The sequence below is a fragment of the Trachurus japonicus genome, chromosome 16, assembly GCF_045865225.1.
Source record: "Trachurus japonicus isolate A0001 chromosome 16, Traja_1.0".
Lineage (NCBI taxonomy): Eukaryota > Metazoa > Chordata > Actinopteri > Carangiformes > Carangidae > Trachurus > Trachurus japonicus.
In genome coordinates, this window is record NC_140922.1 from 1,551,179 (window position 1) to 1,568,030 (window position 16,852).

Here is a 16,852-nt window from a genome sequence, read left to right on the forward strand (position 1 = left end):
AGTTCTACTTTGATTTTTTTTAGCTGTTTAGATTTCTCGAATAAGGAGATAGTTGTAGCTCATCAACATCATCATCATGAGAATGAGACACTGTGAAGAGAGTCTGTTCTATATGTAGACAGATAAAACAGCAGCTCAGGCTACATTGACTGTCCTTTAAGCCGTTCGATTGGTCAATAGGGATTTTTTTTTACTCTTGAAGTATTGCATTTTTCATTTTTGTGACATTATGACATCATTCTTGATATTTCAGATTTGTTTTTCCTTTAATATTCCAGTATAGCATATGACTTGAAAAACAAGAATATTTGTCAATATTCTCAGTTCACTATGATGATGGCCAATAGAAACTTGGCTCCTCTTCCTCCTCCTCTGTCAGGCCTCACCTTTAACCTTGACTAGCTGGTTTCAGTAGCAGCTCTAACAGCTGTTAACTGTGTGCTTCACTATCACTCCCCTCGCTCACGTCATCAGCCATTCTCCAAACTTTGACTCTGAAAACCTTTTTGTGGCCAAAACCATTAAAAAAGAAACAAAACATCCTGATGTGAATTTCAGTGAATCACAATGAATTTAATCAGACATCTTAAAAACAACATAATACAACACGTCACCATGTCATCGTGTTTTGAAGGGATAACAGAATGTACAGTCGCAACAAAAAAGTATGTGAACCCTTTGGAATTTCTTAATTTTTGCATTGGTTATTTAATGTGATCCGATCTACATCTAAGTCACAAGTATAAACAAACACAATGTGCTTAACCTAATACCACATAAACAATTATAATACTTCATGTCTTTATTGAACATATCTATTAAACATTCACAGTGCAGGTGGTAAAAGTAAGTGAACCCTTGGATTTAATAAGTGGTTGAAGCTCAACCAAACGTTTCCTGTAGCTGCAGATCAGAGCTGAACAACACTCAGGATGAATCCTGGACCATTGGTCCTTACAGAACTGCTTCAGCTCAGCCATGTTATTATAGGATGTCTGGGGTGAATAGCATCCCCCCCCTGGATTCAGGTCTGGGCTCTGACTGGGCCGCTCCCAAAGGTGGATTTTCTTTTTGTTGAAGCTACTCTAGATTATTTAGATAGTAGATTTACTTCAGTGTTTATGCTCATTGTCCTGCTGAGTTTCAGCTGGTGGAGCCACCCTGACATTACCCTGTAGGAAGCCTGGAGAAACTCTAGAAGTCATCAAACTGTCCAGACCCTGAGGCAGCAGAGCCCCAAACCATGATGCTCCTCCACCGTACTTCACCTTTGACATGATGTTTACATGCTGCTACAGTATGCAGCGCCATTTTTACACCATATGTACAAAACATTTTTAAAAATTACATTTTAGTTTTATCAGTCCACAAAACGTTTTCCCATTAGTGTTGTGGAGTGGCAAACGTCAGGCCTGCAATGGAAAGCAAAGCAATTAATGAAGAACACCAGGAAATTCCAAAGAGTTCACATTATACTTTTTCTTACCATTGCATAACGGAAAGTACAAACAAAGTGCCTTGAGACAACTTTGTTGTGAACTGGCACTTAGATAAATAAAACTGACTCGACTCGACTCCGGCAGGACGAGTAGAAATGTGAATCTGATCTACTCTGTTTAAAACAACTTAAGCCACAGAAAACTACTAATCAGAAGAAAACAAACAAAGAAGGGGAGTGAAGCTCCTTGTCTCAGCGCACATCAACCAGAGCTGACACCGGCGCACAGAGGCTGGAAGCTGTCAAATGGCCCGGTGGTGCCGCTGCGCCTCCTCTGCCAGCCTCCGTGCTCCTCGGCCCTGACAAACAAGCCATGTCAGGTAGCGCTCAATCACCTGCAGCAGGAGGGCGGCACCCGGAGGACAGAGAGGACAAAACAACACTGTGCTGCTGTGGCCATCTTTGTGTCTGTGCATGTGTCAAAGCATAGATATATATACTGACTAGATGCCGCCTTCTGCTTCTCAGTATACGTCAATAGCGCCGCCATCTTGGTCCGGGGTTCTGACCATAGACATAATATACAGTAGGTCTGACCAGCAGTCAGACCCGGTCAGACCCTTGTAGAACAAATTTCAGTGTATTTATGCATGTGGGTGTGTGTCTGAGTATGTAAGTGTATGTTTAAAGTCCCCCTCCCGCGACCCTTTTTGGTTATTTCAAATCCAGCAGCTCATTAGCAATGCACCTCTGGAGGGTGGGCGGAGACTGCGCTGCTCTGCACCCACCCAGCCACGCCCTCACACCGACCCCCCATGCTCGCTGACAGCTGGTCATTGTACAATTACCGATTCAGCGCGTTTAGTGTAAAACTGCACACTGGGATTCGATCCCAGACTGGAATATAGCCCTTGCTTACGGTGCAAGCTGCTCTACCAGGTGAGCTAGACACGTCAACTCCGGTCTCCCAGTTTGCGTCTGCCATTGGTTCACAGCAATTTGAAGGCAGAAAAACTCAGAAATGCAGTTTTGCACTTCCTTTTCTGCTGCTATGTCCTCTAACACAAGAAAAATGCCACAGGAACATGTGAAAAGCACGAAAAACACGATTTTCATGGGAGGGGGTCTTTAATACGTAAAAAATATATATAAAAAATTTTCAATTTTATTTTTGTTGTTGTATCATAAATATATGTCTGATAATAATAAACCAAACGGCTTGAAAATCGGTTGAATATTCGGTGAGTTATTGTGATTTCAATGGTTGATAGACGTCTGCCTCTGTTGACTAGTGCAGTAAGTGGACACGGCTTACCCCGTAGTAAGTTGGCGGCCGCGTTGACGCATTCTACTCAATAGAGTTGCCTAGGAATGCAGCATCTAGTCAGTATATATATGTATGGTGTCAAAGGAGGAGAAAGAGTGTGAGATGGGACGCGGTGTCAGATACATACGCCGCCATAAGCCAACAGTTGTTATGGTGAAATGAGGCCGGGTCACGAGGCCAAGGCGGGCGACGGCAGCCGCATCCTGTCGCCTCACATCATCCTCCAACAGAGGACCGGTTGGAACTGGTTTGTGGGAGATGAGAGGCAGAGCAGGCTCAACATATACACGGTGTCTAACAGTTATCTGGCTTCACTGAGCCTGACAACAGCGATCAGGCCCAGCAGTCTCATCTACAGGGTCAGTCAGGGTGTGTTCACAGTAAAGGGCCAGAGTTTGCAGCCGATGGCCATTCAGACCAGGACAGTACAGGCTCTCTGTCTCACACTGGGATGTGTTGTCTTTTTACATTGTGGCAGCCCACAGGGAAAAGAAATGAAGTGAGGAAGAAAGGAGGTGCTCTGCACATGTGTATACTGAGTCTGAGGAGGCAGTGCATTATAAAAAAAAAGATGTTAAAACTAGAGATGCCCCATATACGGAGGCTATCGTCCTCGCTGCAGCCGGTTCAAATCCCCCAGTGGCCCTGATCCCCCATTTCCTGTCTATCTCTGATCATCCTGTCAATTAAAGGCCTAAAAGCCCCCCAAAAAACTAGAGTACTCAATATCAGCCCAAGCTTGAACCAAATCTGAAGACCTGACCAGGTCCAGGCTGACAATTTATACTAATTGGTCGGGTCGGGCTCCAGAGAAATTCTGTGACACAGCACTGTGTGGGCAGACAGTGATCAGCTGCACTCAGCCTGCACAGGACTTTCTCTACTTGTTATATATATATTATATATATACTATATATATATATATATATATATATATATATATTTGTGAGCAATGGGAGAGAGAGGGATGAGGCATGGCATGATGCCATCGATCAAAGTGAACAAGGTCCAAGAAAAAGATGTGACGACTACACAACAATAAAATCGCTTAATTCCATTCTAATGAAAAAAAAAAAGGAAAAACATTATAACAAACATGGCACAGCCTGTCCAGGTCTGGTCTCACTGAGGGGGCAGTTAAAAATTGTCATCCCCCCACCCCCCCACCCCCCTCTGCCTCCCATTTTCTGTCTCTCTCTCAACTCTTCTGTCCATTAAAGGTGGAAAAAAACAACATATATTTAGGTGTTAGTTTTGCCTTCTGGCCCCAAAATGTGAGAATTGACAAAAAAATCTGTAATTTTCAGGCTCCCTAGGTTGAAATCCATGTGGTTTTATGAGCTGTTCCCTCATATGTTTTTTTCCAGTGATGTAACTAGTTTTCGAATTTGCATAATCCCACAGCTACCTGGTACCAGTAGAAGGGGCGGGGCAAGCAGTGGCTCATCTGCATTTAAAGGGACAGACACTGAAACCAGCCGTTCTGAACAGGGCTGTTTGGAGAGGATGAAAAGAGCTGTGATGTTTGATCCTTGGGGGATTTTGACCAAAACATGTCACAGACATGTCTTTAAGACACCTGGGAACTATTTTAATTTGTGGAAAAGGGGCAGAATATGTCTCCTTTAAAACATCCAACAAGGCTGATCTCCTAAGAGACTCTCATCATCATCATCTGTACTTAGATCCACAGGATGTGCTTTGAATGATGATGAAAGCAGATTAAAAATGTTTTACTCATCATTGATGAGCACTAACTGTATTTATAAACTACTTACTAATGAGTATCCATCCAGTTGAATTGCTGTATTCTGTATGATACCTGATCATGAGGCCCTGTATCAAAATCTAGTGTTGCATGGTTCATTCTACTACATAAATGTGTGTCCTTGAACACTTCAGGCTACACAGTATGTATGAGAAACAAGGCGGGGGACAACAGCAGGTAGATCAGCCTCTGTCCAGCTGGTCATCTCACTCAGGTTCTCTGTCCTTCTTTCCCCCCCAGGCACTATGAAGCGCTCGTCCCTCCAGGGGGAGGAGAAGGCGTCCTCTGGGACCCTCACCCTGCAGAAAGGATCCAACTTCAACACCATGCCGGCCAGCATGGCCAAGGTCCACCTGCAGAACGTGGCCGACTACAACAGCCACACTCTGACGCTGCGCAGGGAGAAAGGCGGCGCCGCCAAGGGGATCAGCACGGAGCTGCCGGGCGCCAAATCCATCTACATCTGCGACGGCGAGCTCTTCAAGCAGCTGGACGGAGAGATGCCCCGGGGGAACGGCGAGGGCAGCAGCTCCGAGGGCGGCGTCGGCAAAGGCCCGGGGTACGTCATCCTGCCCGCCAACAACAACAACACGGGCACGCTGAAGCAGGCCAAGGGGAAAGACGAGCAGACGGCCAAGTACAGCATCAACATGGAGCCGCAGCTGCCTCAGACCAGGCTGATCCACCTGGCCAACACCGTGGGGGGAGAGCCGGTGCCGGGCTTCGGCCTGAAGACCCTGCCCGCGGACCAGGTCAGTGTGTCGTGCTCTGACAGAGACTCGCCCGCACACAACCTTCAGAACATGGCCAGAGACTCCCAGGTGGCCAACAGCATGATGTGCGACGGAGGGGACTCTGGAAACTCTGGCATCATGTCCAAGAGTGAGACCGTCTCCACGCTGTCCATGAGCTCGCTGGAGGTAAGACCCCGACCACCCAACCGATTTTGCAACATTATTGTCATTGCAAAGCATTATCAGCCTCATACTTCATTCTTCAAAATACTACATGTATGTAAGTGTTTGTTTTGTACTGCTGCTACTTATTATAAATTCTCAAATGTTTAGCATTGATCTAATTGTTTGAGTCCTGCCTTTATTTGGAACTGTTGTGTATTAGAGACAGGCTTTTACTTTGTAATTTCCTGTGTTTTATGATGATATTTTCGGAAGGCATCTCCCTGTTCACTCAGCTGTTGATGCTTTTATATCAAGTATACTAAAATATATCAAGGACAATATGGATTTACACACCAGTGCTCACATTATTACAATACTCATGCCATAACGACCACTGACTTTTTCCACTAAGGTATTCCAATCACTTCTATTTTGCAGTTTCTTTGAGGACTTTTTTTCTGGTTCAGCTTCTTTTTTTTTTTAATTTCCCCTGTCCCTTCCTGTTAGGCTTTTATTATGAAGCACCTGCAGGAAGTGGTGAGTTTTAAGGACAGTATCTGAATAATAACCAAGTAGAAGTGATTGGAATCAATTAGTCAAACAGCAACAGCGGAGTGGTGAGTGTATTGTACTGATGGACTTGAAGGGATATTTCAACATTTTGGCAAATTCACCTATTGCCATAATCCCTATAGTTTTAGGAGTAGGTTCGTTACCTTTAATTGTCGGTGCAAGCTGTTTTTAAATTGGTGGGGCAGAGATGTGAGCTGCATGGTATTTCCATGTTTCCCTCATCAAACCAAATACACAATCCAACAACTCCAAAACACACTGGTTGTGACCTGCACATTCACCACGCTCTGAAATGAAAATGTATAATTATGTGACATTTCGACACATGAAGCAAATACTCTGAACTACTTTCGCTTTTGAAGTCACTCTGCTGAGCAGCCATGTCTAGAATGTAGTTCTGGCTATGTATTTACCTCTAAAACAACTCTGTCTGGTAACGTTCCATTATTATTTCATAGTGTGGTGAATGTGCAGGTCACAACTTGTCTATGAGAGCGTTTTGGAGTTGTTGGATTGTGTATTCGATGAGTTTGATGAGGGAAAGGCGGAAATACTGTGTGCTGTGCAGGGCTCACGTCTCTGCTCCACTGATCTAAAAATAGCTTGCACCGACAATTAAAGGTAATGAACCTACTCCTAAAACTATAGGGATTATGGCAGTAGGCAAATTTGCCAAAATGTTGAAATATCCCTTTAACCATGTGTATAGTGTATAGTTCCAATGCCCTGCCCACCAAAGCAGGATGTGTCTTAATTCAGATTTTGTTTGAGAATTTACAGCAGCATCATGGTGGTAAACATCCGTTTCTTTTTCATTGTATCTCTCTGCTATTGTCACTCTCTCCATACAGGAAGCATCAGTCCTTTCTCTTTTTGTTTCTCATCTCTCAATTTGCATGAACTGCAGCCATTCATACAGTAAACTACAGTCACAAGGGAAGCCTTAGAGTCATCTACGTGGCACAGGCAGGGAAATGAACTAACAGAGATGATCAAATAGGAAGCTAAACACTGATAAACTGAACCAATCCAAAACGTCTGAGAAGAGTCTCAGTCATCCAGATCCTGGCTGTTATATGAAGGTAACTGGACCCGTTTGAGGCTCTTGAAGACCAGTTGCCTTCATATGGCACTTAGAAAATGAATAGTTAGGTCTGTGCAGGGCAGTACTGCTGAGGTCAACCCCCCACCCCCCACCACACCGCCCCAGCATTTCCTGGCCCCATGTAAAGACAGCATCTTTAAAAAGGTTAGTTTTCACTCAGCTCCGGGCCCAGACAGCAATGGCGAGTTGAGATGACACGGTGATCAGCACACAGCGGCCTGGACATCTGCCTGCTGGTGTCTTTTCACTTCGGGGCAAACTGCACTCCCATAATGCCGCGTGAGGGCGGCAGCTGCCACGGCTACCCAGCAGCCTGAAGGTCAAGTTTTCCTTCACCACTCCGTGACGGAGGACTTAAAGGTCGTTCGGTCACAATCTGTTAACTGCAAACTTGTGCCAACAGGGTCAGAGTGACTAGCTGCAAATCTTGTTTTCCTCCCTCATGACTCACTCCTCTCCTCCGAGTCGCAGAAAACACCCTTTCCTTACTGGCCGCTGTGGAGAAACTCTTAAGAAAGAACTAAAGGCGCACAATATCAAGACACGTCTTTAATCTCTCTGTCTCATCTCCCCCCAGAGACGAAAATCACGCTATGCAGAGCTTGACTTTGAGGTAATTTTAGTCTCTTTGATTCCTACAGAGCTTTTTAGACTTAGACCAAAAGAAAAAAAAAAGCTGATATGTCTCTAAGCTGTTCAGACCTCTAGATGTTTGCATACATTCATTACTCTGGGTGTGACTGTAGTGTTGAGATTGCAGGGGGTAAAAAAAAAAAAAAGTAGGATTGATGGTAGCCTGTGCTGTTTACCCTTGTGCGTAACGTGCAATGTTCCTGTGTAGAAAATAATGCACACCCGGAAACGCCACCAGGACATGTTTCAGGACCTGAACAGGAAGATTCACAGTGCAGACAAGGATAGAGAATCTCCACCTGTTGACGCCAAAGCTGCCAAAAGATGGAGTGTGTCCTCTGCCAGCAGTGACAAGACCAACATGAGTGTAAAGAGTTTAACTTTATTCTGTTCTGCCCCAACCCCAACCAACCTCCCCTACTCCTACTCCTCCTTCCTCCTCTTCCTCCTCCCCCTCTCCCCTATATATCTAATGTTGTTCTCCTTTTCACTTATCATTAGCACAAATCACCACACTTGGGTGGAGTTGCCTCTTTAATTAGCCACAGCCATTTTTAGGACTGCATCTGCTTAACAATATCACTGCCAGAGGAGATTTGCTGTGGGGGGAATCTAGAGGCATGGCTGTGGGTGGGCATACAAACTACAAGCACAAAGTCACTCTAGTGCCTAGGCTGAATACAAGCTAATGTTCTGCTACCCTTCCTCAAGGCAATATCACTGATACTGATACTGAGTTTTGACTGTTGCCAAAATCTATACCCATGCATATCATATGTTTCATGTAGATGGATTATCCAGTAAGAACTTACATAGTGACATGAAATTTACATACACCTGCGTCCTCAACCTATTTACCTCCACATTTCACTGAATTCTGGTGGTGATCTACGGCTGGAAGATTTCCTGTGAGCGAGTGCTAGAATCGGTCCAGATGTGGAAGTAGCACAACTGACAGTCATGTTGTATGTGGACCCGATTCAGGCTGTGGGAGCAGGCGTATACTGGGCCAGTGGAAAAGAAGCATTATGCCTTAAAGGGATAGTTCAACATTATGGCAAATTCGCTCATTGCCACAATCCCTATAGTCTTAGGAGTTGCTTTAAATTGTCGGTGCAAGATATTTTTAGAACGGCGGAGCAGAGCCGCAAGCTGCTCAGAGCTACGCTACGGAGGCTCATGGGATTTCTTGGTTTCCCTCATCAAACTCATCAAATACACAATCCAACAACTCCAAAACGCTCTGGTGGACAAGCTGTGACCTGCACATTCACCACGTTATGAGATAATAACACAACGTTAGTTGTTTTAGAGGCAAATTCATGCAAAACCGCTGATGCGAGTTCCCGTCTGGGGCAGTTTTTCAGCAAGCAGTCTCTGCATTTGCCTCGAAAACAACTCTGTCTGGTAACGTTCTGTTATTATCTCATAGCGTGGTGAATGTGCAGGTCACAACTTGTCCACCAGGGCGTTTTGGAGTTGTTGGATTGTGTATTTGATCAGTTTGATGAGGGGAAACAAAGACATCCCATTAGCCTCTGTAGTGTAGCTCTGAGCAGCTCACTTCTCTGCTCTGCGGATCAAAAAATAGCTTGCACCGACAATTAAAACTAATTAACCTAAACTATAGGAAATATGGCAATGGGCCAATTTGCCAAAATGGCAAAAAAAAAAGATAGAGCAGGTTCATTAATTTAGTAAGGTAATGATGTTGCATTTAAATACATTTTGATTACTTTTCTTGATTTTGAATGAATGCTCTCAACTGTTAACCCTTTTCACATTTTAGACAGACAATATAAACACAATAAATATATTAAAAAACTCAACAAGGTTGAACTTCAATACCTCTTTTTACGCTGAGGACAGCTGTATACACTTAACATCTTTCATCATCTTTACATATCTGCATGTAAACCTTCACAGCAGTCAATGTAATTTGAGCAAATGCAATCAAATCACACTGTTTGCTCCCTATTAAATTAAATCTATTGAAATAGAACTGTGAACACCTTAGCTTAGTGTCAAAGAATAAAAAATCATATTTGTGTCTAACATTTCACATCTGAGTGACATTGTTGCTGACTGATGGATCGCTCCACTAAAGTCAGGCAGCAGAATGGCACATGACCACATAGAGCCAATCAGAAGCCTCAGTATCCAACTTGTGGCTTTGGAAGGAGGATGTTGACATACAAAAACTATTTGATACATATGTGCTTTTGCAGCAATTTTTCAGATGTAACTAAAATTGCAATCTTGCAATTTTGGAAATTTCCAAAAGCAACTGTAATTTAATTACACATTTACATTTTATAATTAAATTACCTAACTCCCATACCTGTAATTTGTTACTCCCCAACCCTGTAAGTAATAGATGAAATGAAGCAAAAACAGTCGCTTAGCAATACAGAATAGCAGGCTAGGCAAGGCAAGGCAAGGCAATTTTATTTGTATAGCCCGTTTTTACAAACAGTTTGTATCAAAGGGCTTCACATGGCATCGTAACAACATCCTCTGCCCTTAGACCTTCACATCCACTGAGGAAGAACTCCATAGAAAACCCTTTTAACAGGGAACAGGCTAGCTTCATGCTACTTCAGTTTCACACAATGGACTCGTCACATGGAACTTGTCGTCATTTCAAGTCTTCATGATAATGAAAGTATAGTGTAGGGTTGTGTTAGGGCTACTGGTTTACATTATTTAAACTTCTGTTTAAATAATGAATGGCTGTACATAAACATACCTAATAACCCAAGTGACCTTCATAATGGAGATTACACCGATGAAACAAACCAGAGAATCTAATTAATGAGCTTGTGTTGCTGCTTATGGACCTGATGAGTTTTATGGGTCTACGAACCTCAACACTCAGTGACTTAATATGCAGGAATCGACAGGACTAACTCCGCCCACTCTGCCACTCCACAGCCAGCAATGCAGTGTTATGATTTGACCACTTTTATGCTAATGCTTTATGCATGTCTATGAGCTAGATAAGTAAGGACCCATGCAGTCTCTTTCTTCCAACTAAACAATGGTAAAAGAAAAAAAGAAAAAAAGGTTAGAACATAATCACCACCATCAGGGAGTTGCATGCTGGCTTTGTAGCTACAGTCATTCCATGGCAGCAGCTGATCTCCACCTCCTTCTGCTGCAAAGTCCCTGAGATCTGTTTGTTTCACAGCTTTGGGGTCAGGTCTTGTCGGTCTGAAGGCCGACTGGGTTACAACACTTCCACACAGACGTTCAGAAACTGTTCAGATGTTTGAGATATAATAGTCCTGCCGAGAACTGAGGGGAAAAAAATTGAGTTAGGGATGTCACGATTATAGATTTTCTTGGTACGATTATTGTCAGAGAAATAATCACGGTATTACGATTATCACAATTATTATGCATTAATTATTTTCACAACACTGTGTGTGTAAAATCAAATGTAGTCTAAATAATTACAATGCTAATTATTTACACAACATATTTTAAGTATCTATTAATAAACAACCAATTATATTCCCCAGGGGAATTAATTGTCACCTTTACCAAATGTTTAAGTTTATTTTAATCAGTTTCTTTTTTTTGTTGTTACAAATGACACACAAACTTTTAAATTCCTACCGATTCAATGTTACATTAGGTAAATGGACCAGTATCTGTACGTTTACCTTTACTTTGGCGCACATTTGTCAAGATGGTTCTGACATAAAACTTCTTTGGAAAGTGACGGTATTTAGGAATCTTTGCGATAAATTAAGTGTGTCGATTAATTGTGAAAGCAAGTAATCGTGACATCCCTAATTGAGATGTAATCATCGTCCAAGTGGAAGAGGCAGAGAGATGAGCTTCTCCACCGTGGGTACAAGATGTGTTTTGAGGCTGTGCCTCAGCATAGCCAGCTAGCTCCCTGTTCATGGAGTACAGCATAAGTTCACTCAGTGGTTGTACAGGGGCTGTAATGAAGTAGTTTCTTGGAAAAAGTCAGACGATAACTCCAGCATCTGTGTGTTAAAGTGATAGTTTAGGTTATCTGAGGTGGCCTTGTGTTGGGTGCTTTTCTAAAATCACCACAGAAAGAAGGTAATAAAAGGTAATACAGTGACTGTACCTCACACAAGCCCATATTAAATAACCTGAATTATCACATTCATTTTGCAGTTTTAGATGCAGTTGATTAGTTTAGCTTAGCATGAAGACTGGACCAGATGTGGTGTTCCCTGCAAAATAATTCCAGTTAAACTTACTAATATAATTTATAGAGTATAACTGTTGTTTGTGTACAGATACAATGCTAGGCTAGCTTCCACCTCATCTATATTTAAAGGGATGGTTCAAGATTTTGGCAAATTCGTCTATTGCCATAGCAGTAGGTTCATTACCTTTAATTATCCGTGGATGTTGTTTTAAGACCCAGGGCCAGAGACACAAGCTGCTCAGCAAACACAATGGAGGTGAACGGTACAGGTCCCCTGTCCCTCATCAAACTCATCAAATACACAATCCAACAACTCCAAAACGCTCTGGTGGACAAGTTGTGACCTGCACATTCACCACGCTATGAGATAATAACGTATAATTATGTTACATTACGACACATGAAGCAAATACTCAGAACTACTTGGGCTTTTGAAATCACTCCGCCCAGCAGCCATGTCTGCACATTTGCCTCCAAAACAACTCTGTCTCATAACGTTACATTATTATCTCATAGTGTGGTGAATGTGCAGGTCACAACTTGTCCATGAGAGTGTTTTGGATGTTGTTGGATTGTGTATTTGATGAGTTTGATGAGGGACAGGGGACCTGTACCGTTCACCTCCATTGTGTTCACTGAGCAGCTCGCGTCTCTGCCCCGCAGATCTCAAACAACATGCACCGATAATTAAAGGCAATGAACCTACTGCTATGACTATAGGGATTATGGCAATAGGCAAATTTGCCAAAATGTTGAACTATCCCTTTAACGTGTAGAGTGATGGCGATTTTTCATTTTAAAGAGGCAGTGTGAGGTGAAGTACAGTAGGTCCTCCAGAATGACTGAAATACAGCACAGCTTTGATCTCAGACAAACCTTTCTGTTCTGCCCCCCTCCCCTCAGGACAAGCAGCAGACCCCCAGTAAGAGGGCGTGGGAGGGCATCAGAAAGACCCACTCCCCTCCATCCTGGGTGAGGAAGGACCTGGAGACGGTGGCGGCCTCCCCCCTGGAGCTGCAGACGGTGGAGTGGGAGAAGACCAGCGCCACCATTCCTCTGGTGGGCCAGGAGATCATGGACCTGCAGACAGAGGTGTGACCCATGGATTCTGGCCTCGTTACCTACGACTCTTTTTTTTTTCCAAATGCTCTCAGACAAAAAAAACCAACAACAATACAAGCGGACACACCACACACACACTGCCCTGCTCTGAACTTCTGCTCAAAAGGCTGGAGGAAGCCCACCACGAGGACACGAGGGGGTGGGGAGGAGTCAGGGTGAGGAGGAGGAGGAGGAGGATGAGGAGGAGGAGGAGGAGGAGGAGGAGAGAGGCGTCACAATATCAGAAATCGACTTAACGGGAGAGAGAACGGGAACAAAAATGTCTTTCTCTGTTGTTTCATTTGATGTTTGGACTGTGTTTTCGTCAGCAAAATACTCATCATCTTCTTGTATATGGTCTCAGATATCACGCTGGCGCACATGGGAGAAATGGGTTTTGCCAAAGTAGCTGCGGTCCAGCTACTGTTATGTGCATCATGTAATAAACAGCATAGCAACGGTAACCATGCAATGTTTGCCCCCCTGTATTAAATGGTTGCAATGTAATAATCATGATTATGTCTCTTCTTTTCCACTGTTGAGAATATTGTTACTTCCGCTCTCTCTTCCTCCTGATGAACGCCGCTGCTCCAGACACCTGGACCGCTTTCTGTGTCCAGCATCCGCCTCAAAACGGGAAGATGAACAAGATGTGTTTTAGGAGGCAGACTGCCCAGTGACACATCCACATGCCCCTCCCCCCCTCCCCTCCCCTCGATCCTTTTGGCTCTACCGCTTTCCACCTACAACCGCCCCACCCCGATCCTGGCGGGGTAAAGCTGGCTCGGAAAAAAAAAAAAAATCGAAGACACCTCGATCCATCACCTAGAGCCAAAATGGCAGGATGCCTACTCATCAACGGACACCTCAGAGATGCCAGAGGGCGTAGCCACCGGGGGGGGCCTCCTATACCCCCACCCCCGGGCTCTAATCAGCCCTCAACCTCAACGCTGCCCCCCCCTCCCCCCACCCCCCACCACAGAGGGACAATCAGCGAGACACGTTCAACACACTGTTTGGGTCGGTTCTTCGATGTATTAAGCAGCAGTGCTTGGTACCGGAAATGCAAAATGATGTGATGGTGTTTCAAAGATTGCTATAAGGAGAAAGGTACACGTGAGAGTGTGTGCGCGTGAGTGTGTGTGTGTGTGTGTGTGTGTTAAGTAATGGAAGATGAGTAAATGAGTAGATATATAAATATATACAGTGTGATGATGACGAGGCGGGGTTGCTCTGAGGGATGGCGGTTGCACACTGAGAAAGCACAAGGCTCATTTGGAGTCCTGATGTACAGCATTGTAATTATTTCAACAGAGTTCTACAGAATGGATTTTAGCCTATAAATATCTTTCTTACTGTGCTTGGGGATAGTTGTTATCATTATTATAAATATGAACATAATTATTCTGATACTGATCCCCCCTCCCCCCTTCCTCCTCCCCTCCCCCCATCCCTACAGGTTACTGGACTATACGAGTGTTCTGTATCGCAATGTAACAGTATGTGTTTTGATATCATTCAGCCCCCCACGCCCCCCCCCCCCAGATCTGTATTTGTCAAAATCCTGATCCGCCGACCCCTGACCCCCCTCTCCCTCCCGATGTGGTGTCCACCTTCCCACACAAACACACTCACACACATACACACACACATACAAAACACACACACACACCCCTTCCCTCCTCCCCTCACTCCCCTTTTTATTTGACTGGGGTCGACTCTTTGTTAATGTACAGTTTTCAGAGCACAAAATGAATGTGTCTTATTTCTAATAAAAACATATCTATATAATAAAACACTACCGGTCCTCTTGTTTTCACACATTTCATAACGCATGGCTTATTATTGATCATAATACATGCTGCCTTGTTGGCTGACAGGTGCGTGAACACTGGTTACTATGGCAATAAGTTGCAATTAGAGGATGAAAAGAGTGCCATATAAAGTGATGAATACATATCACACCAGCATGTACTATCTATATTTTGCTCACGTTAGCTCAGCCACCATATGCCATGCTTCTTCTTTTTTTTTTTCAACTTTCTTTCCATTGAAGTTTACTTTTTTTCTTTGTTGGAATAGTGTGACACAAATAGTGAGTGTAAGGAATGCGAATGCATGTGAGGCAGAGAAACAAAATGTCCATGTTTAGCAGTTTGAACAGGTTGAGGTGTGGCATGTGTGGTGAAGAGAAAAAGAGACCAAGAAAAAACATAACATTAATGAATAAAACTGAATATGTTTCCATATAATGCACCATGATAAAACATGACATTATTCCATAATATAATATTACACAATTTGATACAATGTAATGTAGCTACTATATTTGTAATATGAGTGTAGTTTACATCCCCTCTCTGGAGCTCTGGTAACAACAGGTCAATCAGCCAATCAGGGGAGAGGAGGCTCAGAGCCTCTATCTGTTATCTTACAGAGAAGTCTCTTTTGGAAGCCCTTACCCTGAGATCACACTGAGACATTTTCACTACTGTTCACAATCACCCTGCTCCCTCAGTGATGGATTCCAGGTTCTGATTTGAAAAAAAAGAAAAGAAAAGGAAAAAGAGCACTGCCATACAAAATGGCTGAATTAGAAAGTCACAATAAAGAAGCAGAAAGCTGCTGGTCAACAAATGATCCTGCTCTGTTCTTACACACTGGCTGATATAAAGACAACAAGATTATACTTCTATCAGTTGTCTTTAGTTTGACTGTGGTGGTTTTACATATTTCTTTTTTTTTTATAGCTTTTGTTTGGTTTGGTTTAGCAGAAAGCAAATTGTATTGGAGGTACTGTAAAATAAGCAGAGCAACAGTGAGTTCTTTGTCAAATACAATTTAGGAAGTTCAGGAAATCCAGCAAAAGTTACAGAAAATGGGTCTAAATATGTCTGTCCCTCTTGACAACAGCACATGGATTCAGGTGTTATTAGTTGTGGAGGCTGTAATGTCACAGGTAAGAGCTTTCCCTCCACCGTGAGGCCGCAGCTGAAATACAAATGACAGTGACACTTCTAAAACTCCATGGAATTACATGACTTTCACTTTCTGTATAATTGGATATAGTGGAGTGTGTGTGACTGTGTCTACAATGGCCCTAGAATTACTCAACAACAAGATGGTGGAGTCTGCTAATGAAGATTAAGCAAATAATACATCACTGACAGAGAGCTGTGGTTTACAAACATTAACTGAATAAATTAGCTACACATACACATTATTTCCATGGAGGTCACCTCTATTTCAGTGTGTTCAAGTCTTTGGACTAGAGGAGGTTGTGTCACTGAAACTCAGTCACAGTTACAGACATTTTTGATGATTGATGTGATTTATTACTCATCAACTCATTTAGAACTAGTTTGATTGCCAATAAACTGACGAATTAAGTGATTGACAGTGTCTCAGTCTGATGGTATTTAGTAGATTTAATAGATTTTTTCCCCCCACAATTATTTTTCAAATCATGTAACTTTCACATGACAAGTAAATGTTATACCTTCCTCTCTATCTAAATGACAGTTAAAGCAGATATCAGTGGAATGTTTTTGTTAATATAAGTCCTAAATAGTCCTATTTTCCGTCAGCAATCACTTACATGAAGTATTTCAGCCTAAACACGAGTCTCTCCGTCACTCTGCTCTGCTGTAACCCGAGGAGAAAATTTTCCTTGTGGGATACAAGTGTTATCCAATGAGGGGAGAGAACGGCATGAAGGGCTGTGTGTGCAGCCAAGGGATGCGCGTGAATGTGGTGACGTAGCACGAGGACCAATTGATGCCTGACAAGGGCGGGGGCTGCTAACTCATGGTG

General features: G+C 43.2%; 1 protein-coding gene across 13 annotated transcripts in view; it reads left to right on the forward strand.

Moving 5' to 3' along the window:
- Positions 1-13,117, forward strand: part of adgrb1a (adhesion G protein-coupled receptor B1a) — a 226,568-nt gene extending 213,451 nt beyond the window's left edge. For 9 of the 13 annotated variants that reach the window (XM_085803409.1, XM_085803411.1, XM_085803410.1 and 6 more), the window contains 4 exons: positions 4,774-5,453; positions 7,688-7,723; positions 7,952-8,110; positions 12,842-13,117. In XM_085803409.1, coding sequence (XP_085659535.1) covers positions 4,774-5,453; positions 7,688-7,723; positions 7,952-8,110; positions 12,842-13,036 — 1,070 coding nt within the window. In that variant the 3' untranslated portion in view covers positions 13,037-13,117. The remainder of the gene's footprint in view (positions 1-4,773; positions 5,454-7,687; positions 7,724-7,951; positions 8,111-12,841) is intronic. The other 4 variants (XM_085803415.1, XM_085803417.1, XM_085803414.1 and 1 more) reach the window with 1 other exon arrangement.
- The last annotated feature ends 3,735 nt before the right edge of the window (positions 13,118-16,852 follow it).